The 26134-nt window shown below is 43.9% G+C and overlaps 1 protein-coding gene across 3 annotated transcripts in view; it reads left to right on the top strand.

The window, feature by feature from the left end:
* PLEKHB2 (pleckstrin homology domain containing B2) overlaps positions 1–22588 on the top strand; it is a 59972-nt gene extending 37384 nt beyond the window's left edge. For all 3 annotated transcript variants that reach the window (XM_088458208.1, XM_088458206.1, XM_088458207.1), the window contains 7 exons: positions 9019–9066; positions 10744–10896; positions 11483–11585; positions 17433–17472; positions 18644–18724; positions 19366–19471; positions 21729–22588. In XM_088458208.1, coding sequence (XP_088314334.1) covers positions 9030–9066; positions 10744–10896; positions 11483–11585; positions 17433–17472; positions 18644–18724; positions 19366–19471; positions 21729–21856 — 648 coding nt within the window. In that variant the 5' untranslated portion in view covers positions 9019–9029 and the 3' untranslated portion in view covers positions 21857–22588. The remainder of the gene's footprint in view (positions 1–9018; positions 9067–10743; positions 10897–11482; positions 11586–17432; positions 17473–18643; positions 18725–19365; positions 19472–21728) is intronic.
* The last annotated feature ends 3546 nt before the right edge of the window (positions 22589–26134 follow it).

The following is a 26134-nucleotide window of genomic DNA, read 5'->3' on the forward strand; positions in this document are numbered from 1 at the left end:
TGATTGGGTCTCCGGGCTGTGGCATTACACCCCGGTCAGTTGGGTCTGGTGCTGGTCTTAAATATAGGGGTACCCCACGTCGTTTTTGCCCCCTATATTTAAAACCAGCACTAGTCCCTGCAGCCTGGTGTTGGTTTCTAAAATACGGTGGAACCCTACACATTTTGTTCCCTGTATTTTTAGAAACCACCACTGGCTGGCAAGCCAGGGGCTGGTTTGGCTTTTGGCGGGGGACCTTATGTCATTTTTTTTAAAACTTTTACTAATTTTTTTTACAGGTTAACTAAAACGGGAATTTTCGGGAAATATTCTGGGGACCCCCCTCAAGATGTCTAGACATGGGGGATCACTATGTGTACCCCCATTTTTAACTCCTGAAGGAAGTCAGGGTTTCTAATAGCCGCGGCAGGGAAAAACACCTTGCAAAGCTATTTAAAAACCCGACTTTCTTAAGCAGGCAAAAACGGGGTTACCCATAGTGATCCCCCATGTCAGGACATCTTTAGGGGGGTCCCAGGCATATTTCCCGAAAATTCCCATTTTTTTTCCTTAAATGGGCTCAAGGGTCATTTTTTGAAAAACAGGGATAATTTTTCTAAGCACTATAGCAATTGAAAAAAAATGCAGAATAGGGGTTTGGGGGTGTAGGCTTATAAAAAATAGCCTGTAGTTTTGGGAATGTCCTCTTAAAAGGAAATGTTCAAAAAAAAATGTCCTACAAAAAATCGGGACACCCTTAAAAAATAAATTTGGGTTTAAAAAAAAAATAGGGACACCCCAAAAAATTAATTTAAAAATTGGGGTAAAAAAAAAAAATGGGAAAAAATTGTTTAACAATAGGGAAATAGGTTCAGGGGTATTCTGCAAGGATGCGGCAGGTGTTTTGAAGAATAGAATTATAGCAGCAGGTGCACAAATGCAGAATTTTGAAAAACTTACTTTAGGGACTTAAAGATATGCTAGTACCCATTTTCATGTACCCCAAATTTGATGGGACCACTTAAAAAAACTAAAAAAATAACCTAAGTGCTCTTCTGCAACACTTCTTCAATGTCGGGAAAAAAACACCTGCTATTTAAATCCCCGACTTTCATTTAAAGGCTAAAACGGGGGTACCCATAGTGATCCCCCATGTTTTTACAACTTTAGGGGGTCTTACAAATTTTTTAAGGAAAAAATCGTAACTTTACGCAAATCCAACTTCGGAGGTTCCCGTTTTCGATAATTTTATATTGAATATGGGGATAAGCGGGAGCGCGCCCGATACTTTAACGCAGGTAAAAACTCCGATATGAAACGTTAACTTCGACAGTGAAGTTAACGTTTCATATTGAATACCCCTCTAAAAGTAATTTGTTATTGCTGTGATATGCGCCTACCACCAACATAGACATTATACATAGGCCCTGATTCAGAGCCGGACGCTACGACAGAGCGCTCGCACTGAATCAGGGCGTCTTTTTTTTTTTGTATGGAGCGGCCTCCTGGCCGCTCGCATTGCTGTGGGCTTGCGACAAGACCCTTGTGGTAGGGTCTCGTGGTCGCAAACCCCAGAGAGCTTTCGGCTCAAACAGAGCTGAAAGCTCTCCCACTGACATCACTTGTGATGTCAGTGGGGCCGCCCCAAATGGTAGGCGTTCTCATGGGAACGCCTCCATCTGGGCAGCCACCCCCCCGGCCCTCCCACCAAAGGGGGCGTGCTGTCACTCAACATCGACAGCACGCCCTCTTTGGTGCGAGACCCGGAGCAACGGATTGCCCGTCACAATCCGTGTCTCGCGCATGCGCACGACGGAGCCGGCTTTGTCGTGCGCATGCGCTCTGTGCCACCATCGACCTGGTTGCGAGCGCTCGGCGCTTGTGACCGGGTCTGAATCAGGCCCATAGCATACCTGCCGACTTTCTGGCTGCTCCTTCCGGGAGGGAGCAGCCAGATCGGCAGGACAGGGGGGGGGGGCGTGGCCGGTACAAGGGGGAGTTCCCGGGCGGGTGACATCACTTGAAGGCGTGGTGGGGCGGGGTCACGCGATCGCGTCAGTTTGGCCCCGCTATGCAATGCTGATAAAATAGGCATTGTGTAGCAGGGGGCGGGGCCAAAATGACGCAAATCGCGTCACCGGCCCCCTCCGCTGCGAGGGTTGCAGGGGTCATTGCAGGAGGGTTGGGCGGCAGCCGGGAGAATTGCCTGCCTTCCCGGGAGGTTGGGAGCGGCACCCGATTTTCGGGAGGCTCCCTACCAAATCGGGAGGGTAGGCAAGTATGGCCCATAGTTCACAAGGCTCACTGCCACCAATGATAAATATTCCGCTCTGTATCATGTCTGCACCTTCTCCATCCACCTCATGTCCTATGTATGAATTGTTTCTTTTTTCATGATGATACCAAGTGTCCTGTGCTGCAGAATTTTGTAGCACCTTATAAACAAACAACGATGAAACCATTACCTACCATAGAGCCCATATTATCTTCTGCTTTCTGCTCTTTCAGACATCTACTAGTTGGCTCTTAAATGAAGGTGCTCAGACTGGCTGAAATAATTAATTTGAAATGTGCCTAAAATTACAGTTGTAAACTTGTTCCATTCGCTAATATTGTTGGACGTAGGATTACTATAACTGAACAACACAACACAAACAAACGCAGGGTTGTTGATAAAACAAGTAATAAAAAGTCTCTTGGGGGAGGGATATCTATACAGGATTACAGTCTAAAGCAGGCATGTCAACCTCAAAATACCAACCGGGCCGAATATTCAAGGTCTAAAGCTGCATACACACACAACGATTTTTTGAACGATTATCATTAAATGATATTGTTTAACGATAATCGTTTGAAAAAATCGTTCACTTTCTGAGTCAAACTATGAATGATAATCGTTCATGCGCGTTCACGTTTGTAGTTTGTAGTTCAGTCAGACTTGTCAATTCAACGATTTTCATTAAGGGAATATGCAAAAATCGTTTGTAGTTCAAAAAAATCGTTCATTACGCTTTAAAAAATCTGACAGATAATCTGACAGAAAATCTGACAGAAAATCATTCATAAAATCGTTGGTAAGAAAATCGTTGTGTGTATGCAGCTTAACATGAAATTTTGAAAGGTTTATTATTAATAAAAATCAATGCAGTGCCCCCTGTAGTAGTGCCCCTTATGCAGTGCCCCCTGAATTTGGGCCCATTATGCAATGTTCCTTATGCAGTGCCCTAGTAGTGCCCATTATGCAGTGCACAAGTAATGCCCCTTATTTTGTGCCCTCAGTAATGTCCCTAGTAGTGCCCCTTATGCAGAGCCTCCAGTAATGTCCCTAGTAATGCCCCCAGTGATGCCCCTAATGCAGAGCCCACAGTAATGCCCCTTATGCAGAGCACCCAGTAATGTCCTTAGTAGTGCCCCTTATGCAGAGCCCCCAGTAATTCCCCTTATGCAGAGCCCCCAGTAATGCCCCTAGTAGTGCCTGCAGTAATGCCCCTAATGCAGAGCCCCCAGTAATGCCCCTAGTAGTGCCTGCAGTAATGCCCCTAATGCAGAGCCCCCAGTAATGCCCCTTATGCAGAGCCACCAGTAATGTCCCTAATAGTGCCCCAGTAGTGCCCCTTATGCAGTGCCCCCAGTAATGCCCCTTATGCAGTCCCCAGTAATGTCCTTAGTAGTGCCCCTTATGCAGAGCCCCTGGTAATGTCCCTAGTAGTGCCCCTTATGCAGTGCCCCCAGTAATGCCCCTTATATTGTGCCCCAGTAATGCCCCTTACACAGAGCCCCCAGTAATGCCCCTTATATTGTGCCCCAGTAATGCCCCTTACACAGAGCCCCCAGTAATGTCCTTAGTAGTGCCCCTTATGCAAAGCCCCTGGTAATGTCCTTAGTAGTGCCCCTTATGCAGTGCCCCCAGTAGTGCCCATTATGCAGAGCCCCCAGTAATGCCCCTTATGCAGAGCCCCTTATGTTGTGCCCCCAGTAATGCCCCTTATGCTGTGCCCCCTCCCAGTATAGAACAGGCCCCACTCACCTGTGCAGTACTGAATATGGGAGTCCAAGGTGGTGACAGGGGTGATGTGAGGCAGTGGTCAGTGAATGAGCAGAGCGGCAGGGAGTGTGAACAGAAATAAGGTTGGGAATGTATAGGTGAGGAGTTTGATTGTATTCTGATGTGGATAGGGAGCCAGTGAAGTAATTGGGAGAGATGTGCAACCAACACAGAGCAGAAGGTGAGGTAGATCAGACTGGCAGCCAGATTAAGTATGGATTGAAGAGGTGAGAGGCGGATGAGAGAAAGGCCGGAAAGGAGGAGTTTGCAGTAATCCAGGTGACAAAAGCCAAGTTCATGTGTGAGAGTTTTGATGACATCTATGGTGAGAAAGGGTGTGATTCTAAAAATAAGGTGGAAACTGCATGACTGTGAGATAGACTAAATGTGGGGAGTGAAGGAGTGGTCTGAGTTGAAAATTACACCCAGGCAGTGGACTTGAGGTACAAAGATGAGGATGTCATTGTCAACAGATAGAGAGAGGATGGTAAATTAGGGGGTTCTGGATGGAGGGAATGCAATGAGTTCGAATTTGGACATATTGAGTTTGAGAAAGTAGTGGGACATTCAGGAGGTAATAGTAGAAAGACATTTAGAGAAACATGGGAGGACGGAGAGAGATCAGATACTTGGATGTTACAGCATATAGGAAGTATTGGGGATTGAAGGGGTGGTGGAGTCAGAGAAGGAGCACTTAGAGAGGTTGGAGGTCAACCAAAATATGACACAGTCACAGACACCAAAACAGTGGAAAGTTTGAAGGAGGAGAGGGTTTTCCACAGTATTACAAGTGACAGACAAGTCAAGAGGATGAGTAGAGAAATACCCTTGAATTTGGCAATGAGGAGCTCATTAGCGACCATAATTAGGGAAGCTTATGTGGAGTGGAGGGAGCGAAAACTAGATTGAAGCAGGAGCGCCAAGAGAGGGGGAGGTGGGTACTAATTACTCAGGCCTAGACTTATTGGGAGTAGGAGACCATGGAGATTTATGAATTTGTGCCAGGCAGAGTGGCTCTCAGAGCCCTCTCACGAGCGCGCACAGCCGGTTTGTAGCACTGCAAATAGGGGTTTTCATTTTTTTTCCTAAGATGGCATGGCCATGCCTTCCATGTTTAGGCCACACTCCTCATAGTAATGGGGCCCAGACTGGCTCTTACTGCCCTGGAAGAGAGTGGGAAGGGAGGAAAGTGGGAAGGTAGGGATAGACAAGAATCTTGGAGAAAAAAAGTTATGAGAGGGATAAGGCAATAGTTGGAGAATCTGGGTTAAGAGAGAATAAGAGAAGGGCATGCACTTCATGGCCAGTAGAGTGAGGAACATTTTGGACAGGGTGGACAGTCAGTTGGAGACAGTTAGGGATAATACACGAGAAGAACATTGGGAGGAGATAGGTCGGGGATAACATAAATTTTGGATGTGAAATGGGTATCAAAGTTGAGGGAGAAGGATGAAGCCATTTTTCTGATACTTACTATTTCCTATATTGCCAAATAAGGAGCTTTGTCTGCTCCCAGGTAAATCTAGCACTCCGCATTTGCCCACCCCTTTTGAGTGGCTGTGTATCTATTCTGTAGGCCGGAAGTATAACATTTCAGTCCTCTACCACTCTATTATGGCTCCAAATTTTCACTTTCATGACCCTCATGAGCCTTCCTTGGATAGTGACCTTGGGGTGCCTTTGGGTAGTGAGAAGGTGAATAAAGTTTGCATGCTCAAGGCCTCCATAAGTGTTGTCATCATGGAGACCTCCTACAATGTTTATCCACATGGTACCTGGTTCCCCAATGGTTGCATACTATTTTCCCCCTCAATACTGCTGCATGTTGGAGACAGCTGGAAGAGGTTGGAATTTTCTACCATATGTGATGATCATGTCCCATAATTCAACAATTCTGTTTACGAAATCTGGACCCTGACTATGGGCCTGATTCAGACCTGCTCGCGAGCGCTCGCAAGCGGGTCGATGTTGGCCCAGTGCGCATGTGCACAACAGAACAGGCTCCGTCGTGCGCATGTGTGAGACCCGGATAGCGAAGGGCAAGCCGTTGCACCGGGTCTCGTACCAAAGGGGGCGTGCTGTCAATGGTGAGTGACAACACGCCCCCTTTGGTGGGTGTGCCGGGAGCGTGGCTGCCCAGACGGAGGTGTTCCCATGGGAACGCCTACCGTCTGGGGCCGTCCCCACTGACAAGAGCCGAAAGCACTCCAGGGCTTGCGGCAACGAGACCCTACCACAAGGGTCTCGTCGCAAGCCCGATGGTCGCGATGGTCTTGGCCATCGTGACCATCTTCCTGGCCGCTCGCTATAGCTGTGGGTGGTCACCCACAGCTATACGAGCGTCCAGGAGGCCGCTCTAAAAATTAAGAAGTTCGGCCCTGGATCAGGGCCTATGAACGTAATAGGTCCAGCGATTCCTATGAGGCCAGCAATCCCTCTGTTCAACTGTCCCATCTCGAATATCAGCAAGCTTCATGACCAATGACTTATACACATGTGCATCACCATTAAGTCCCTGATCCTCCCCCTCCAACTAGGGCAGCCTTGATGTATTGGCATGTGGCTCATTGAATCTATGGAATACATTACCAGCATCCAAAATTACACTATCTCCAGTGTATCAAATGCTTTCCATGTTTTCAGTTCATGAGCTCTCCTCTGTCTGGGTCTTGCTGATTCTTTGATCTCAATCTCAGGCTGATTGTTCTCACATATTTGGTACTACCCCACTTGGGAAATTACTTTTTGATTGCTCGAACAAGACTCCTGTTATTTATTGTGTTTTGCATTGTTGCTATATTCCACTTGTTGTTCTATTTGTATGTTCCATTTGTTGCTGTCAAAACTAAACAAAAGAAAAAGGCAGTAACATTTGAGATCACTATGGCAATACAATGTAAGAAAAAATACAGAACAATTAAGTTGTAAAAGAGGTGCATATATAAAATGGTGACTTAAAAACAAGATGGCAGTTAGATACAGGAAAAAAATAAATGTTAATAGGGTACAAGGAACACAATGGGGGTTATTCAATTTGGATGCGAAAAATCGGAATCGGCGATAAATTATAGCCAATGACGTCATTTTCGCATTTTTCAATTTTCCCCATATTCAATTACAAAGACTTTTCGCCGGTTTGAAAAGTCTTTGGAAAAAAACGGGGATAAGTTTTCACCATGTTTTACATGGCGAAAAAAAGTGCAAAATTGAGGTTTAGGGGTGCACTGCACCCCTGGGAATAGCCCCTAAAAATGAAATGTGTCAAAAAAAATAAAAATAGGGACACCCCAAAAAAATGATTTTCATTTTGGGGTTAAAAAAAAAAAATATGGGAAACAAGTTTTTAATCTAACGAAATAAATTAAGGGGGGGTACCCAAGTATGCGGCAGGTGTATTCTTCATTGCGGGTGGTTGTGGCAGGTGTTTTTTTAAAGAATTTTCAAAGTAACTTTAGGGACTTAAAAAATGCTTGTACCCATTTTCATGTACCCCAAATTTAATGGGACAAGTTATTTGAACGAAAAAACTCCCTAAGTACTATTCTTCACCACTTCTTCATTGCCGCAAAAGTACACATGCCGCAGCTGTTAGAACGCCTGACTTCCTTCAGCATGCAAAAGTTGGGGTACCCATAGTGATCCCCTATGTCTGCACATCTTTAGGGGGGTCCCAGGCACATTTCCCGAAAATTCCCATTTTTTTCGTAGATCCAAATTTGCCGCTCATTTTAAATTGTATACGGGGATAAAGCGGGCACGCACCGGATATTTTATCCCAAGAAAAGCTCCAATGTGGAGCGAAAAGTCCGGAGCAAAAAGTCCAGCACGGACTTTTCGCTCCCTAATTGAATACGGGCCAATGGCTACTAAAGTGCAGATTGTAAAATGGCAGATGCAGAAAATCTAAATGTGGGATAAGGTGCGTTAGACAAATTGCAGTTAGATGAAAAAGAGAAGCCATGAGGGCAGAAAACAAATGTAAAACTTCATAGGTAAATGATGGATAATAAATTTGAGGAGGTGGAAGGGGTACATGGAAAGACCGACATAAATGTTGAGTCCAGTGCATGGATGGGGAGAAATGGTGGTGGGTGGAGGATGGAATGGAGATCCTGAAGGCATAATAGTGGAGAATGAGGGAGTGGGTGGGGGAGGGGGAGGTCTGTAGGTACCAGTGGAGGTTGGTGCAGGGAAGCCTGGAAGCATACTGTCATGGAAAGATGGTGATGTCTCCTTAAGTTGCCTCTAGTATTGCTTTGTGACAAGAGTGCAGCTGGATCCAGAACTCTAGGCCTAAGTGTCTGGGATGAGTGGGCTGAAGTATGTTGGTGCTGGTAACAAAGCAGGCAGGCCAGTGTGCTCAGATAAGGACTTCTGAGGTGAGTCCAGTGAGATCAGGGAATTGGAGCCAGGGAGGCCAGCAAGAAAATGAAGCAAGAGTGGTAGGCTTCTGCCACAGCCTGATTAGCAATGGTGGGCTGGATTGGATCTTGAGCATCATAGGTATAGAAATTTACCTGATCGGTGGTTTAAGGAGTAGTACAAGGGGCATGGATGGAGCAATAGGGGTTAGTGTTGGAGCAGTGTCTGGGCATCTCCAGCTGGATTTAGGTGTAAACTGCTGTTATTACAAACCAGAATACAATTGGCAATGTATTTAATACTTTGGCTTAACACTGCCAGAATATTTCTTAGTGTAACTCCTGTCCAATATATAGCCTATTTGGTTTTATCTCCAATAGTTGTACACTGTCTCCAAAATCTGCAATTCTTTACCCTTTTTATCTCTTTCTATCATTTATTTCTATTTCAAGAGTACTCTAACAGCAACAGATGTCTATAGCACTACAGTCTTACCCCCACCCTTTGTCAGGCAACTCTTATGAATGTTCTTTTGACCTATATTTTGCCATCAATAAAGAGCCTGCGTATGGTTGTAAAACAGGAAACCTATCATTATATTGTTGACCTTGATCCTTTCTTTTCTTTGCCAGAGGCTGAAGATATGGCTTATGTAAAAAGTGGTTGGCTACTTCGACAGAGTAAGTAATATTTTATTTGTAGTTTATTAAAGCAACTTTATCATAACATACAACAGCATTGTTACTGTAATATGGTATTAATGTTATTTTTATACTGTTATTGTTTGTTGATGCTTGTCCGATGGTCTGTAACTCAGGTGATTCAGGGCCTGATTCAGCAGCGGACACAATTCTGCAATTTATGCAGATTGGGCGATTATTTGCCATTGCGCGTGCGCATAAGTCGCACTGCGCACACATTGCGATTGCTTTGCAGTAACGTGCGCACATAGGAATGATTTGCAAAGTGAATGTCATGTGGTCAGTGTTTGGGAGAGGTAATGGGGGGGTGGTTAGGTGAACGCAGGTGCGTCTGACCGTTTAAACGCCGCTTCATGGGCGAACATAGATTAGCAATTGCTATTCAATTCGCAGCATGAAAGCTCTCTGCATGTGAGGAGAGCTGCAGTGTTTGTTGCTGGTCAGACTTGAATTTTGAGCTAGGTCACAGGCTCACAGCACATCCACTAATGTGTTCAATGTCTCTTAGCTCCTCCCAGCTCTTACTAGGCTTCCATGGAACCTTGATTATGGGCTATCCTATCAGAACAAACCTCCACTCATCTACCCTACAAGGTCAGAGATATCCTGAAGCTTGAACTTGACCTCACTTGAACAATGCCATTTGTACCATTGCTGTCTTGGTTAAGAGTATTTAAGTGAATTGAATGCAGGCCTCTGTCTATTTACAAAGATCTATATTTTCCTGTAATACATGCTCCTAACAGTCTCCGTCACGGACCCCCTCCTCTCCATCTGGCGGCCGGCAGCGTACTGTGCGGTGCGCGGCCAGTGCCGCACTTATAGACTCTGGACACTAGAGTGTGCCCAGAGTCTATAGCGCTTGCGCAGTTCACTGAGAAAATGGCCGCAGCGCCCATTTTTCCTGTACTGCGCATGCGCAAAAGATGGGAAAATGTTTGCGGCAGCCATTTTCCAGCCATTTTTACGGCGCAGACACCAGCGTCGTCGTTGGACTCCGGAGACGTAAGTATAATATGGGTGCAGGGTGTGCTTCGTGCAGCTTTGCAATTTCGATCGATGCTGAATCACCCCCTATAATCTATCGTCAGGAGGGCCTAAAACAGAGCTTCCCAAACTCGGTCCTCAAGGCACCCTAACAGTCCAGGTTTTAAGGATATCCATGGTTGAGCACAGATGATTAAATCAAAAGAATGAGGTACTAATTGAGTTACCTGTGCCCTAGCATGGTTATCCCTAAAACCTGGACCATAACGGTGCTTTCAGGACTGAGGGGTCTATTTACTAAGCAGTGTTAGGAGACAGAGTGAAAAGTGATAAGAAAGTGATATGGTGCCAGCCAATCAACTCCCAGCTGTCATCTCACAGGCTGTGTTTGAAAAATGACAGTTGGGAGCTGATTGGCTGGGACCTTATTACTTTATTATCACTTTTGACTCTGTCTCCTAACACTGCTTAGTAAATAGACCTCTTAGTTTGGGAACCTCTGGCCTAAGGTCTTTTTTTAATACCTTAGGCACAGACTGTGAGGTGATATTGAGATGACACAGCATCATGGTCACACAAAAGCTCTTTATATATTTAGTGTTGTTTAAATAATTATACACATATACTAAAATACTCACTATAATTGCATGTTCTTAATTTTCTCCCTAGGCACCATTTTAAAGAGATGGAAGAAGAATTGGTTTGATTTGTGGTCAAATGGATATTTGATATATTATAGTGATCAGGAGAGAGAAGACATGGAAGACAAAATCTGCATGCAGTATGAGTGTATAAAGCTACGAGTGGGCAATGACTGCAAAGGTACAGTACAGTATGTATTGTTATTTTCATTTGCATGACAAGGTAGCTAACTGGTTCCTGATCCAGACTTAAAATGGTTGGAATCGGCAAATCAGGGATTTTTTACATTGAATTTTCCCCGATCCGCTAACGGATTGCCGATTATTGATGGCCGCCGATCTGCGGACCATTTAACTGGTCAGATTGGCAGAACAGGGAATCAGGGCCATAGATGTATGGGCACCTTTAGACAGGTAGGGCTAGATTTACTAAGATGGGAGTTCTATTTAAGAAGTGATGTTGCCCATAGCAACCAATCAGATTCTGCTTCTCATTTATCTAGCACCTTCTAGAAGATAATACCTGGAATCTTATTGGTTGCTATGGGCAACATCACTTCTTCATAGAAGTCCCATCTTAGTAAATTTACCCCGTAGTGGTTGAGAAGTGTTGGTGTGACATACGGTTGAATATTGGTTCACTTTTATCAATGTATATATATAAAAAATATGTTGCATGTCCCAATGTGTCTGAAAATAATACATTTATTCATAGAAGTACATACATATTTATTTTACTTTGTTTATATTTTTATCTTGTGGTATAGATGTAAGCTTGCCAGAAGGGAGAGTGAAGGAATGCTGCCTGCAGATTATTTGCCGTGAAGGAAAAGTCATAAACCTCATTGCAGAAAGTGTGGATGACTGTTTGTATGTATATATTCCTTCAAAGAGATATAATACCTCCTATAATTTATGTCATGCAACAGCAGCAATGTATATTGTAGGTTTACTGTTCAGGAATGACCATAGAAAGGTGTGCCAATTGATATATTAATTATTATAGCATGGGGCAGATGTACTAAGCTCTGGAAAGTGATAAATTGGAGAGTGATAAACTACCAACCATTCAGCTCCTGTCATTTTTCAAACACAGCCTGTGACATTACAGTTAGGAGCTGAGTGACTGTTATGCTGGGTACACACTTAAAGATGCGTACCCAGTCAATGGCTCGTGCGGCGGGTCCCGGCGGGGGGGGCGGCATCGGCAGTGTGTACACTTGCCGATGCCGGGAGCTACGGCACGACAGCGGGGGCCATGCTGCATTCCCCGCTGATTATATCGACCATCAGACCTGCATGCAGATTCGATGGGCGATGTCGCTGACGACGTGCGGCAGCACGCATCGTCAGCGACATAGCAGGTACACACTGCCCGATGTGGACGATGTGTCATCTGATATACCTTGATCAGACAACATTTCATCTAGTGTGTACTAGGGGTGAGCGGGTTCGGATTTCTGAAATCCGAACCCCCCCCCCGAGCCCCCCCGATCCGAGTCCGATCCGAGTCAGGCTCGACTTTTCCCGCCTGACTCGGATCTGAAATCGAGGCAAAACGTCATCATCCCGCCTTCCGAGTCTCGCGGGTTTTGGATCCTATATAAGGTACCCGCGTCTGCGCCATTTTCTCACTCGGCTGTGGACAGTGAAGAGGGAGGGTGGGAGTTAGGGCTGTGTAGTGTAGTGTAGTGTAGTGCTGCTGTTGTCCACTACTTCAAAGTCCATAGGGGCTGGCTGTGTTGTGCTGTGCTGCTGTTGTTAATAGGGGCTGTGTCCACTACTTCAAAGTCCATAGGGGCTGGCTGGACTGTGTTGTGCAGTCAGTTCTCCATAGGGGCTGTGTCCACTCCAAAGTCCTGTGCAGTGTCCCAGTCCTAGAGGGGTGCTGTAGTGTTGTCCAGGGGGTGCTCTGTCCATCAGGGGTGCTCCCCCCAAGTGCTAAAAAAATAATATATTTTCTGTGTTTGTGAATTGTGTGCGCAGTAGCCGCACGTGCATCAACAAAGTAGTGCCAAGCGTGCGCCTGTGTCATAAGTAAAGGGCCGGCTGGCTTGACCGTTAAAGGGTGCTGTAACCCCCAAAGTACACTCCAGTCCAAACCAAAAAAAATTATATTTTCTGTGTTTGTGAATTGTGTGCGCAGTAGCCGCACGTGCATCAACAAAGTAGTGCCAAGCGTGCGCCTGTGTCATAAGTAAAGGTCCGGCTGGCTTGACCGTTAAAGGGTGCTGTAACCCCCAAAGTACACTCCAGTCCAAACCAAAAAAATATATATTTTCTGTGTTTGTGAATTGTGTGCGCAGTAGCCGCACGTGCATCAACAAAGTAGTGCCAAGCGTGCGCCTGTGTCATAAGTAAAGGTCCGGCTGGCTTGACCGTTAAAGGGTGCTGTAACCCCCAAAGTACACTCCAGTCCAAACCAAAAAAAAAAATATTTTCTGTGTTTGTGAATTGTGTGCGCAGTAGCCGCACGTGCATCAACAAAGCAGTGCCAAGCGTGCGCCTGTGTCATAAGTAAAGGGCCGGCTGGCTTGACCGTTAAAGGGTGCTGTAACCCCCAAAGTACACTCCAGTCCAAACCAAAAAAAATATATTTTCTGTGTTTGTGAATTGTGTGCGCAGTAGCCGCACATGCATCAACAAAGTAGTGCCAAGCGTGCGCCTGTGTCATAAGTAAAGGGCCGGCTGGCTTGACCGTTAAAGGGTGCTGTAACCCCCAAAGTACACTCCAGTCCAAACCAAAAAAATATATATTTTCTGAGTTTGTGAATTGTGTGCGCAGTAGCCGCACGTGCATCAACAAAGTAGTGCCAAGCGTGCGCCTGTGTCATAAGTAAAGGGCCGGCTGGCATGACCGTTAAAGGGTGCTGTAACCCCCAAAGTACACTCCAGTCCAAACCAAAAAAAAAAATATTTTCTGTGTTTGTGAATTGTGTGCGCAGTAGCCGCACGTGCATCAACAAAGTAGTGCCAAGCGTGCGCCTGTGTCATAAGTAAAGGTCCGGCTGGCTTGACCGTTAAAGGGTGCTGTAACCCCCAAAGTACACTCCAGTCCAAACCAAAAAAATATATATTTTCTGTGTTTGTGAATTGTGTGCGCAGTAGCCGCACGTGCATCAACAAAGCAGTGCCAAGCGTGCGCCTGTGTCATAAGTAAAGGGCCGGCTGGCTTGACCGTTAAAGGGTGCTGTAACCCCCAAAGTACACTCCAGTCCAAACCAAAAAAAAAATATTTTCTGTATTTGTGAATTGTGTGCGCAGTAGCCGCACGTGCATCAACAAAGTAGTGCCAAGCGTGCGCCTGTGTCATAAGTAAATGGCCGGCTGGCTTGACCGTTAAAGGGTGCTGTAACCCCCAAAGTACACTCCAGTCCAAACCAAAAAAATATATATTTTCTGTGTTTGTGAATTGTGTGCGCAGTAGCCGCACGTGCATCAACAAAATAGTGCCAAGCGTGCGCCTGTGTCATAAGTAAAGGTCCGGCTGGCTTGACCGTTAAAGGGTGCTGTAACCCCCAAAGTACACTCCAGTCCAAACCAAAAAAAAAAATATTTTCTGTGTTTGTGAATTGTGTGCGCAGTAGCCGCACGTGCATCAACAAAGTAGTGCCAAGCGTGTACCTGTGTCATAAGTAAATGGCTGGCTGGCTTGACCGTTAAAGGGTGCTGTAACCCCCAAAGTACACTCCAGTCCAAACCAAAAAAAAATATATTTTCTGTGTTTGTGAATTGTGTGCACAGTAGCCGCACGTGCATCAACAAAGTAGTGCCAAGCGTGCGCCTGTGTCATAAGTAAAGGGCCGGCTGGCTTGACCGTTAAAGGGTGCTGTAACCCCCAAAGTACACTCCAGTCCAAACCAAAAAAAAAATTATTTTCTGTGTTTGTGAATTCTGTGCGCAGAAGCCTCACGTGCATCAACAAAGTAGTGCCAAGCGTGCACCTGTGTCATAAGTAAAGGGCCGGCTGGCTTGAATGTTAAAGGGTGCTGTAACCCCCAAAGTAAACTCCAAACCAAAAAAAATATATATTTTCTGTGTTTGTGACTTGTGTGCACTGTGGCTGCACGTGCATCAACAAAGGAGCAGCACCAAGCGTGCGCCTGTGCCCCATAAGTAAAGAGCCGGCTGGCTCATTTCTTAAAGGGTGGTGTAACCCACAGAGTGCACTACTCTCCAGCAAAAATAAAAAAATATTTTCTGTGTTTGTGTGCGCTTTAGCCGCACGTATATATCAATATAACATAAATGGAGGACCAAACTTTCTCCGATAAAAATAAAATAGGGAAAGATCAAGAACCACTTCCTCCTAGTGCTGTTGCTGCTGCTGGGAGTTGTTCATCATCCCAGAGAGGAAGTAGGAACATCACTACTTTTACTAAACAATTGACCCTCCAACAGTCCCTAGCGATGAGGATGAAGTACGACAGCAGTCATCCTGAAGCAAAACGTATAACTGAGGCCTTGACTGCTATGTTGGTGTTAGACGTGCACCCGGTATCCGCCATTAGTGCAGTGGGATTTAGACAATTGATGGAGGTAGTGTGTCCCCGGTTCCAAATCCCGTCTAGATTCCACATGCATCCTCAAAGCAGCAGCGACAAGCGTGCGTCTGTCTGTTAAAGGGTGGTGACACCCTCAAAGTGTGCTACACAAACAATAAAAATATTGTTCTTTTTTCTGTCTTTGTGAATTGTGTGGGCTGTAGCCGCACTTGCATCCTCAAAGCAGCAGCGACAAGCGTGCTTCTGTCTGTTAAAGGGTGGTGTAACTCTCAAAGTGCTCCAAAAAATAACAAACTATTTTTTTAATGTGTTTGTGACTTGTGTGCGATGTAGCCGCACTTGCATCCTCAAAGCAGCAGCGACAAGCGTGCGTCTGTCTGTTAAAGGGTGGTGACACCCTCAAAGTGTGCTACACAAACAATAAAAATATTCTTCTTCTTTTTTCTGTCTTTGGGAATTGTGTGGGCTGTAGCCGCACTTGCATCCTCAAAGCAGCAGCGACAAGCGTGCGTCTGTCTGTTAAAGGGTGGTGACACCCTCAAAGTGTGCTCCACAAACAATAAAAATATTCTTCTTCTTTTTTCTGTCTTTGTGAATTGTGTGGGCTGTAGCCTCACTTGCATCCTCAAAGCAGCAGCGACAAGCGTGCGTCTGTCTGTTAAAGGGTGGTGTAACCCTCAAAGTGCGCTCCACAAACAATAAAAATATTCTTCTTTTTTTTTCTGTCTTTGTGAATTGTGTGGGCTGTAGCCGCACTTGCATCCTCAAAGCAGCAGCGACAAGCGTGCGTCTGTCTGTTAAAGGATTACATCGGTGACAGCATCCAGGTAGGCATGTCAGACAGTCCGTACCTGTACTGGCAGGAAAATGAAGCAATTTGGAGGTCCCTGTACAAACTGGCTCTATTTTACCTGAGTTGCCCCCCTCCAGTGTGTACTCCGAAAGAGTGTTTAGTGCAGCCGGGAACCTTGTCAGCGAAAGGCGTAGGAGGTTGCTTCCACAAAATGTGGAGAAGATGATGTTCATAAAATGAATTATCAACTCTTCCAGGGAGACCAGCCTCCAGAACGTACAGAGGGACCTGTGGTTGTGGATTCCAGCGGGGACGAATTAATACTCTGTGAGGATGAGGATGTACACAACACTGAAGAGGGTGAGGAATCGGTGGATGAGGAGGATGAGGACGACATCTTGCCTCCGTAGAGCCAGTTTGTGCAGGAACAGATTAATTGCCAGCTTGTTTTGTGGGGGCCCAAACAAACCAATCATTTCAGCCACAGTCGTGTGGCAGACCCTGGCGCTGAAATGTTTGGTTTGTTAAAGTGTGCATGTCCTGTTTATACAACATAAGGGTGGGTGGGAGGGCCCAAGGACAATTCCATCTTGCACCTCTTTTTTTTCTTTGCATTATGTATAGTTTGGGGCCTAGTTTTTCAAACTGCCATCCTGTCTGCCACTGCAGTGCCACTCCTAGATGGACCACGTGTTTGTGCCGCCCACTCGTATCTCTTAGCATAGTCATCCAGCTACCTCGGTGCAACCTTTTGGACATAAAAACACTATTGTGAGGTGTTCAGAATAGACTAGAAATGAGTGGAAATTAAGGTTATTGAGGTTAATAATAGCATAGGAGCAGAAAAACCCACAAATTCTGTGATTTTAGCTGTTTTTATGCTTTTTTTAAAAAAAATACAGATCCAAAACACAAAACCCAGAACCCAAAACACGGAAGGGTGGTTTTGGCAAAACCAATCCAGATCCAAAACACGAAGAAAGATCCAGATCCAAAACCAAAACACGAAAAGTGGCCAGTGCACACCCCTAGTGTGTACCCAGCTTTAGTTTTTCACTCTACAATTTACATCTCCCCTTAAGTGTTCACAATGTAGCATTATTATGGGGGCTGTAGAGCTTGACTCTTTTTGCATAAATAGTGTGTTATAAACTAGTGAAAACAGGGGAATATATAATTGATTGATTAGATATTTACACTAAAGAGCAGGTCAACAGATGCATTTAAAGTGCCCATATTTAGCTTTTAATAAAAAAGAGCTAAATAGCTGACAATTATTATCTGCCTCTCTGCCCCTACCATATACCAGCACAATGACTGCCTGGGGCATGGCGCTGCCACTCCTTATTTTCCTTGCCCACTCTATATTTATTTTTTCTTAGATTGCTTGTTGAAAAGACTGTAACATTTCTTTTTCAGAGCCTGGGAATTAGCTCTGGAGGATGCCAGAACTAAAACAGTATGTATTGTCTGCACACAGGTATCTTGCTTATTATGTTATCAAAGTGGAGGCTTTTAAAAGTGTCCAGTACTTAGATTAAGTCAATTTGGAAACAAATAGTTTTTTTCTTAATAGTGTATTTCAGAGGTTCCCAAACTCAGCCCTCATGCCACCCTAACAGTCCAGGTTTTAAGGAGATTCATGCTTGTGCATAGATGGTATAATCAAACTGACTGAGGTACTAACAAGTCACTTGTGCTTAGCTTAAGTATGAATATCCTGAAAACCTGAACTGTTAGGGTGCCTTGAAGATGGAGTTAGGGAGCCATCAGTGTATTTTTTTGCTATAATGACTAACACATTAAGGAAGAGGTTCCCAAACTTTGCCATTGCAGTACATGTTTTAAGGATATCCATGTTCCTTAAAACCTGGACTGTAATGGCGGAGTTTGGGAACCTCTGCATTAAGGGTTTCATTGCATGCTTTCCTTCTACCTTAGAATGTCCAAAAGACTTCACAATTTTGAGGAGTTCTTGTAAACTCCGTCCTAGCCATTTTTAATGAACATCCTGACATAATGTAAGGTAATACTAGTTTTCTTTTGCACAATTCCTTCCAATATGGAGCCCCTAGCACTTTTGGGGAGATGCACCAAACCTTCTAAAAAAGACAAATGGTCATAGCAACCAATCAGCGTCTAGCTATAATTTATCAAATACATTCTATAAAATGATTTGAAGTAGATGAATGGTTGCTACTGGCAACTTCTCCACTTTATAAGGTTTGATACATCACCCTCTAATAATAATAATTATGTAAGGTCTGTCCCGCCTCCTCTGTGCACGTACAGTTATAGTCAGGGTGCTTGCCCACTGGCTCCCACTGCTAGGGAAATAAGTTGGCAGAGGAGGACGGCTGCCTGGATAAATTGGGGGGCTGGATGAAGTGACGGGGATGGGATAGAGCTATGGGGACGAGTCGGTGGAGGTTTTGGGAACAGCAGAGAGGAGGTGGGGCCAGCCAGAGAGTGGCAGGAAACGAGTGAGGGCATGGAGATTGCTGGGTATAAGCTGGTATGAGACCAATGAAAAATACAATGGTACTGATGTGTCACAAACTATAGTATTTCAACAATAATCTTGTAATAGTTTATGCTTGTAGTGATAATTATGTTTCTTGTATATATAGCACCTTCTGGCTCCTCCAATGCCATATGGTGAAGCCATGCTGGGTCCTGCTCCTCCCTATGCTCCGTACGATGCACCTCCAGTAAGTGACCAACGCTTCTAATTTTAGTTATAAGACATGGTGCCCATTTCATGTCTGCTTGTCATCTGTACAATCACAGGGTACCCCATCATAGGGGGTCTTGTGCTAATGGATATGATAATAAACTGGAAATTAGTGAAATGCTTAAACTAAACGTGTTCTGCTTGCAGAGAGCAGTAAACCCACTGTAACCTGCTCCAGTTTCCACTGTAATAAATTCAGCAGAGTGGCTTCTCCTTACATCTGGTCTAGCATACCTTACAGACTGGTACAGCAGGACAGATGTAGCCAATAACAAGCTGTTTCCCGTGCCAGATGGTGGTTATTGGCTGAGCAGCTATTGGTCCTCCCATGGCACATGTGCAGTGTATCACATTACATTTTTACACCATGCAAGTGGGCTTATGTTTAACAATAAACCAAGTGCTAAGTGCTTAACAAGTGTCTCATTCTGTATGTTAGAGAAGCAGTAAGTGAATATATACAGTAAAATAATAAATTGTATTTATTGCAATAGCTACAGCTCTCTGACTGCAAAGTAGCATTTAGCTCAATTAAGTTTGTTTACCCTAATATGACTTAACAAATGTGAATTTATATGCAAGCAGAGATTCTAACAAACATTTTAATGTTATTACCAGCCATATGGATATGAGCAATATCCCGGTGCTTATCCAACTCAGGGATCACAGGTTATCTATACTAGCGATGGACAGACGTATGCCTCTTACCCATACCCACAACAAGGTGAGGGAAGTAATGTAGCATATTTCATAGTCATTATCATTGTATACAGAATACAACTGTATACAAATATGTGTTTTATCTGAGTCTCTGATTCTGTAGTTTAATTCCTGTTTTCACTGCAGTTGTAAATGTCACTATTTCCCATTCATGACTAGCAGTGATTCCAACATCAACCCCAAACAGCCACAGTTTACATTCATTATTACATAATATGGTCACAAATTGCTCACATAACAGTGCACACTGGGGCTGGGGCTCGTTTATTGTATATTACTTGATTACGCCCTGAACTTGCTCAGTTCCGATGTATCTACACTTACGACCAGAGAGCTGAGATTGGGGATTGACATTGGATTCTGACATGAGCAAAGTTCAGTAAGGGGTGTGTTTGCGGAAATGTGGCCCATGCAGGCCAGCATGTAACCGTATATATGCCTGTCGGGAGGAAAACTAGTAATAAACCAGGGGGTATATTTATTATGGTTCGATTTTGATTTCTGTTCGATTTTGCATTTGATTTCAGTTAGATTTTTTTATGAAAGGATTTACTAAAGGCCAAATCGAATGTCAAATCGAACAGAAAAAATAGTTAGAAATTAAATCGAATTTCTGAAAAAGATCTATGTTTTCACATAGAGGATAATAGGATCCCTTAATTTGCTAGCATTCGATTTGTAAATCGAATGAAAAAGGAACTCAGACTCGAACTGCAAATCCCCAAATGAATAGAAGAACTTCATGCATTCGTTTTCAGCATGATCAGTTAGATTGCACACAGGGTTAAGAGGTCCTGAGAAGAGATTGATTAAGAATTGTTATAATTTCCATACAAATAGTAGACAAAAAACCTGAAACACAAATTTGGTTATCAACTAGAAACGTGAGAGGAGCGAGCTTGCTGCCTGGAAAGAACACATCGCAGGTTGGAATGCACTTATAATACAGAGCAAGGTCCCTGTATTCTAAATGATTTATTATATTGAAGAAGAAGGTGGAGATTAGCTTTATCAAATGCAAGGGAATGTAGTCAGGATGCCGGCAGACGGGATGCCGGCTGCCGATATCCTGACACCGGAATCCCGAACAGGACGAAGATCCCGATGCCGGCATCCCGAAGAGGATGAAGATACTGGCGTCGGCTTCCTGACTGCCGGCATCCTGAAGGTAAGTATCCGGGTTACCTTTAGTGTTAGCCTGGGGATGGGGGGTTAGGTTCGGGCACCCCCCGAGAGTGTTAGGGTTAAGCTGCGGGGAAGAGGGGGGGTTAGGGTTAGGCCCCAGGGAAGGGGGGTGGTATTAGGGTTAGCCACCACCCCAGAAGGGTTAGGTTTAGGGTGTGGGGAGGTTAGGTTTAGGCACCACCAGTGGGTAGGTTAGGGTTTGGCACCCCCCAGGGAGGTTAGGGTTAGGCCACCACCAAGGGAGAGTTAGGGGGGGGAAGGGGGAGGGTTGGGGTACTCACCAGCCGTAGTCGGGATTTTCAACGGTCGGGCTTCCAGCGTCGGTATTTGATATCATACCCAACCCAAATGCAAGACATCTATTCCAAACAATAACGTTGGTTTTGCAGCAAGAACACACATGATACTGTAATAATATTGGTTTCAGTGGAGCACAAAAAAATTAGATCTTGAATGAAGAGTGAGGAAGAAGGTATTTAAATGTCATTTTGGTTGTATGCACAGTCTTGCTTTGAGGAGGCTAAACAAAGAAAATGGGAAGATTGCATATCTACGAATTGACAATCTGAAATAGAGAGTAGATGGCAGGTGAGGTGAGGGCAGTCCAATGCAGACCTGTGGCATAGCTTTGCCTCACCATTTATATGATCTGGTTTGAGGTGGCTGCATTTATAAAACTTATCCCTGTGAACATCACTATAGAATCCTTATTATGCCTATCAGAGCATGTTTCTGGTAAACAATTTTGTTTTGCAAAGAAGGATATTGATGAATACAGAGTTAGTTCGGACATATCTTTATACGGAAGACCTCATATAAGTTGTTTCTTTTTCCAGAACATTCAACAGAACATCTGCATAATTATAGAAAGAGAGATATTCATAGGACATGTAGCTTGGTGACTACTTGCGAGCCACGTGCTACCTAATGTATGTCCACTAGCAGTTCCCATACGGTGTAAGGAGTCTATTCATCATCACTTAATTTCTACAAAAGCAGGTGAAAATGAAAAGTGTTTTTCATCCTTCTAACTTATGACCTTTAGTTACTTTGTCTTTGTTATTCTTACTATCCAGGACCAGGAGCTAATAATCACATTATCATCCGAGAGAGATACTATGACCGCGATGGGGACCTGGCTATGGGAATGCTCACCGGAGCTGCTACAGGGATGGTCCTTGGCTCTCTCTTCTGGGGATTTTAGATGCGATCTTAATCTCAAATGCTTTTATTTATTAAAGTCAATAATTGTACTCTGTTAGCAAATGTAGCTGTTTTTGTACAGAATGACTAATGAACATACAAGGTTAAGAAAGTGTTGCTAAGTTGTACCAGCTTTTTAAAATATATATAATAGGGGATGTATATTTAATTATTTATACAAAAAAAAAGATGAAAAGTTAAGGAAGTTAAAATACTTATTTTTTAGTACCGCGAAGTATGGTTAACATACTATTAGATAAGATAGAGAGCTCTGTAATGCAGATACTGTACCTATACTTGGTATATTGTGTTTTACATAGAAGCTAGTATTAGACTGGGTGACGGGATAAATTGCTAAATTGCAGAATGGGTCCTACAATTGCGATCGCAGACCCCCCCAAGCCGCAGCATGATTGACAAGCTACGTTGTTTGGGGGATACCTCGCCTCTGAAGTGACCAGCACCCAGTCAGGCTGCTGGAAGGTTCAGCTCCAGTAGCTTGACCAAAGGTGCGACCATCGGTTCCGATGGTGCTCGCAAATGCAGCAAGGAGGTGTCTGACATGGTATTCAGTCGGGAAGCCGGCGGAGGTAATCCCGACGGCCGGCTTCCCGACTGCTTTATCCCGACGAAGGCTAAATGACAGGCGTCTAAATCTAGACACCTGTCATTTTACCGACGCCGGGAGACCGGCGCCCGGCATCCCGATCTAAGTGATGCTGGGCACCAAGCATGGGGGGGGGAGGAGGGTCTAGGGGAAGGGAGGGTTAGGGTTAGGCACTTAGAGGGGGGATTAGGGTTAGGCACTGGGGGGAAGGTTAGGGTTAGGCACCCCTAAGGAGGGTTAGGGTTAGGGGGGGGATGATCGGGATTTTCACCTATATCGGCCAGCCGCTCTTGGGATTTGATCCGGCGGTAATTCATACCTATTCCTCTGACACCTCCTTCTGCATTTGCATTAAGATGGATGGAATTGTACAGCTGCTTTTGTGCGGCTCTGCAATTCTCCATCTCTGAATCAGGCCCAGAATTAGGTAAATGGCATTTTAAGCAGACTAGCAGAACAGCAGAACTGTGTCTAATAAAAACATAATCACATTAATGAATGTTCCCCATTGAATTGTTCAACATTGTAACCTTACATAAAATAAATGTATTCGTTACATAATGTCTATTCATTGCATAATGACTATAAAACTGTTTCTATCTGCTATATATTGAATTAATAATATGCATTTCCAAATAAACATGTTTTAATTACTGTAGGTTTTTTATTTTCTCAGTGCACAATTCAGTTTCCACTGATCCTTGTTTCAGCTCAGTACATAATCTGGCTTCCTTACTGTCATTATCACTGCTTTGTTTGAGTATATATATTACTTCTTTCAACTTCATTCTCCTCAAATGACATGCATATGGGCTAGGAAGATGTATAAATACATTTTTGTTTGAATCTAACAAGTATTTAAATTTAGTTTAATTTTTTTTTTGCCATATTCAGATGTAGCCCATAGCTACAGCGGCTAACGCCATCTTCGGATAAGCCCATCTTCAGGCATGCGCAGTGAGGAAATCACTGAGAAAATGGTAGCTGCGCCATTTCCCCGGTGGCCTGTGCATGCGCAATAGACTCTGGGCACACTCTAGTGCTCAGAGTCTACTGATGCTGCGGTCGGCGGTCAGACAGGTCAGTCTGCTGCCGACCGCAGGGGAGAGAGGAGGGGGTCCTGGACAGGGAATGAACATGGGCCCCCTCCTCCTTAATACGCCCAAGAGGTTAATGGCTTTCTTATTGCCAGTTCCTGCTTAATACGCCCCTGAGCACATTTGTCCCACATCATTTAACCCATTTTTGTTTTTGCATTTTAGAGAAAATTACATGAAAAATTAAGTCTATATTGACCATATTTTACTATTTAAAACATATAAGTACATTGTTATTCATTGGGAAGGGTGTCCTAGGAGTAATGCACTGTTTTGTTGAATTTTTGCCTTAAAACAAGTATTTTTTTCTATTTTTCACCTACCCTGGATCCTATTTCTTCTACTGACACCTGTGTTAGCTTAACACAGATTCCTAATTGAATAGAAAAATATTGTGGCAGCAAGTTTTTAACACGCATTAAGCAATTTGCGTCCATCTTGTGGCTAACTGCATTCGGCCCCTAGTGTAAGCTGGTGAAATAGGTGCAGTTGCACAAACCTAAATTTGCTGCCCATCTGCATATTGTGTGATTAGTAAATTACGTTTACAGTTGCATATGGTAACAAAATGTTCTTCACCAAATTATTAAATGTCAATGGCAAATACTTTTCTTCACACAACATCTAGAAAACAAGACATATAATTGTGCTCCGCAATTCATGGGTAATATCTGTTGTGCAAAATGCCACAAGACATTCTAGCAAAATGTACTGTTGATGGAAATCCCTCTATGAAAATGTCACTACAATTATTGGCACCAACTATTAATAAAGACTTGCATCAATAAGAACTGCCCACAAGGTGGCACAATATGAATTAGCTGTAGATAACGTTTCAGTGGGTGCATTGTACAACGCAGGAGACACATAGCAGTACAATAGAATTTCTGTATGATACTTTTGCAATCAGATTTTCCAGAGAAATCCGTAATGATGAGTCTGCATCTATAGCTCCGGTTTTGTTAATAAAATGTTAATTTTCAAACATTTTGTTTCTGGATTGAAGATGACATTTCATCCTCTGGATCTTTGCCTCCTTGACGCCCACCATGTCCTGTACAGATTGTCTACTGAAAAATACAGAAAAACATTATAATCATTTCACTATAATGGAATGAGGTGACTGCTCAGATTCTGTAGTAGAAAAAATATCCGTCCTCAGCTACTTGACAAATACTCACAGTACATGCACTAATAATGGAGTAGGAGCCCAGCAATATGACAGGTGGCAGGAGAATGCAGATACGTAGAGACAAGCATAGCATTCATTTAATTCCATGTATGCGGTGGTGCCATATTGTCCATATTAATAGTCCCAGTGTCCCCAGTCTTCTCTGTAAGGAGCTTGTAGCTAACAGACTCTGCAGTAGGAGTTGTACACAGCATGCTCGTATCTTTATAAATTCCCAGCCAACATTATATCCGCCTTCTCGTTATATACTGTACTTGGCTGAATGAGAATGACTTTATCTACTGTAAATTTAGCTAAATTCTGAATACTTAATTCAAGTTCTTTGTTAAACAAGACCCAGTTTCATGTTGGAGCCACAACATAACATACTCTGTAATGGAAGGTGAGATTTAAAAACTGGGCTGGAGAGTGCTTTAGGGTTTAGGAAGTTTTTAGGATTTGCTCCTGCCTGCAGATTTCCAAATCATCGCCATAGACTTTTCTAATTGAACTTTATAGGAATGATTTTAAAATGCTCTTGGTTCAACATCCAAAATATGCTATACATGTTTCACTTTGGGCTGAAATCCCCCTCACCCCCTCTTCAATATTCCTTATTGTCCTCTTTGTAACCCACCCTCCCACCTACCCTACAATCTTATTAATGCCAGTAAACCAATAAACTGTCTTTTTCCCAAAAATATTATCTTGTTTGGTGTAATGATAGTCAGGGTGGTCATGGTGTAATGATTGCGTTGTATAATAGTCGGGGGGGTCATGGTGTAATGATTGTGCTGTATAATAGTCAGGGTGGTCATGGTGTAATGATTGTGCTGTATAATAGTCAGGGTGGTCATGGTGTAATGATTGTGCTGTATAATAGTCAGGGTGGTCATGGTGTAATGATTGTTCTGTATAATAGTCAGGGGGGTCATGTGTAATGATTGTGCTGTATAATAGTCAGGGTGGTCATGGTGTAATGATTGTGCTGTATAATAGTCATGGTGGTCATGGTGTAATGATTGTGCTGTATAATAGTCAGGGTAGTCATGGTGTAATGATTGTGCTGTATAATAGTCAGGGTAGTCATGGTGTAATGATTGTGCTGTATAATAGTCAGGGGGTCATGGTGTAATGATTGTGCTGTATAATAGTCAGGGTGGTCATGGTGTAATGATTGTGCTGTATAATAGTCAGGGTGGTCATGGTGTAATGATTGTGCTGTATAATAGTCAGGGTGGTCATGGTGTAATGATTGTGCTGTATAATAGTCAGCGGGGTCATGGTGTAATGATTGTGCTGTATAATAGTCAGGGTGGTCATGGTGTAATGATTGTGCTGTATAATAGTCAGTGCGGTCATGGTGTAATGATTGTGCTGTATAATAGTCAGGGGGGTCATGGT

The sequence above is a fragment of the Taudactylus pleione genome, unplaced genomic scaffold, assembly GCF_031769625.1.
Source record: "Taudactylus pleione unplaced genomic scaffold, aTauple2 ptg000815l, whole genome shotgun sequence".
NCBI classification, from domain to species: Eukaryota; Metazoa; Chordata; class Amphibia; order Anura; family Myobatrachidae; genus Taudactylus; species Taudactylus pleione.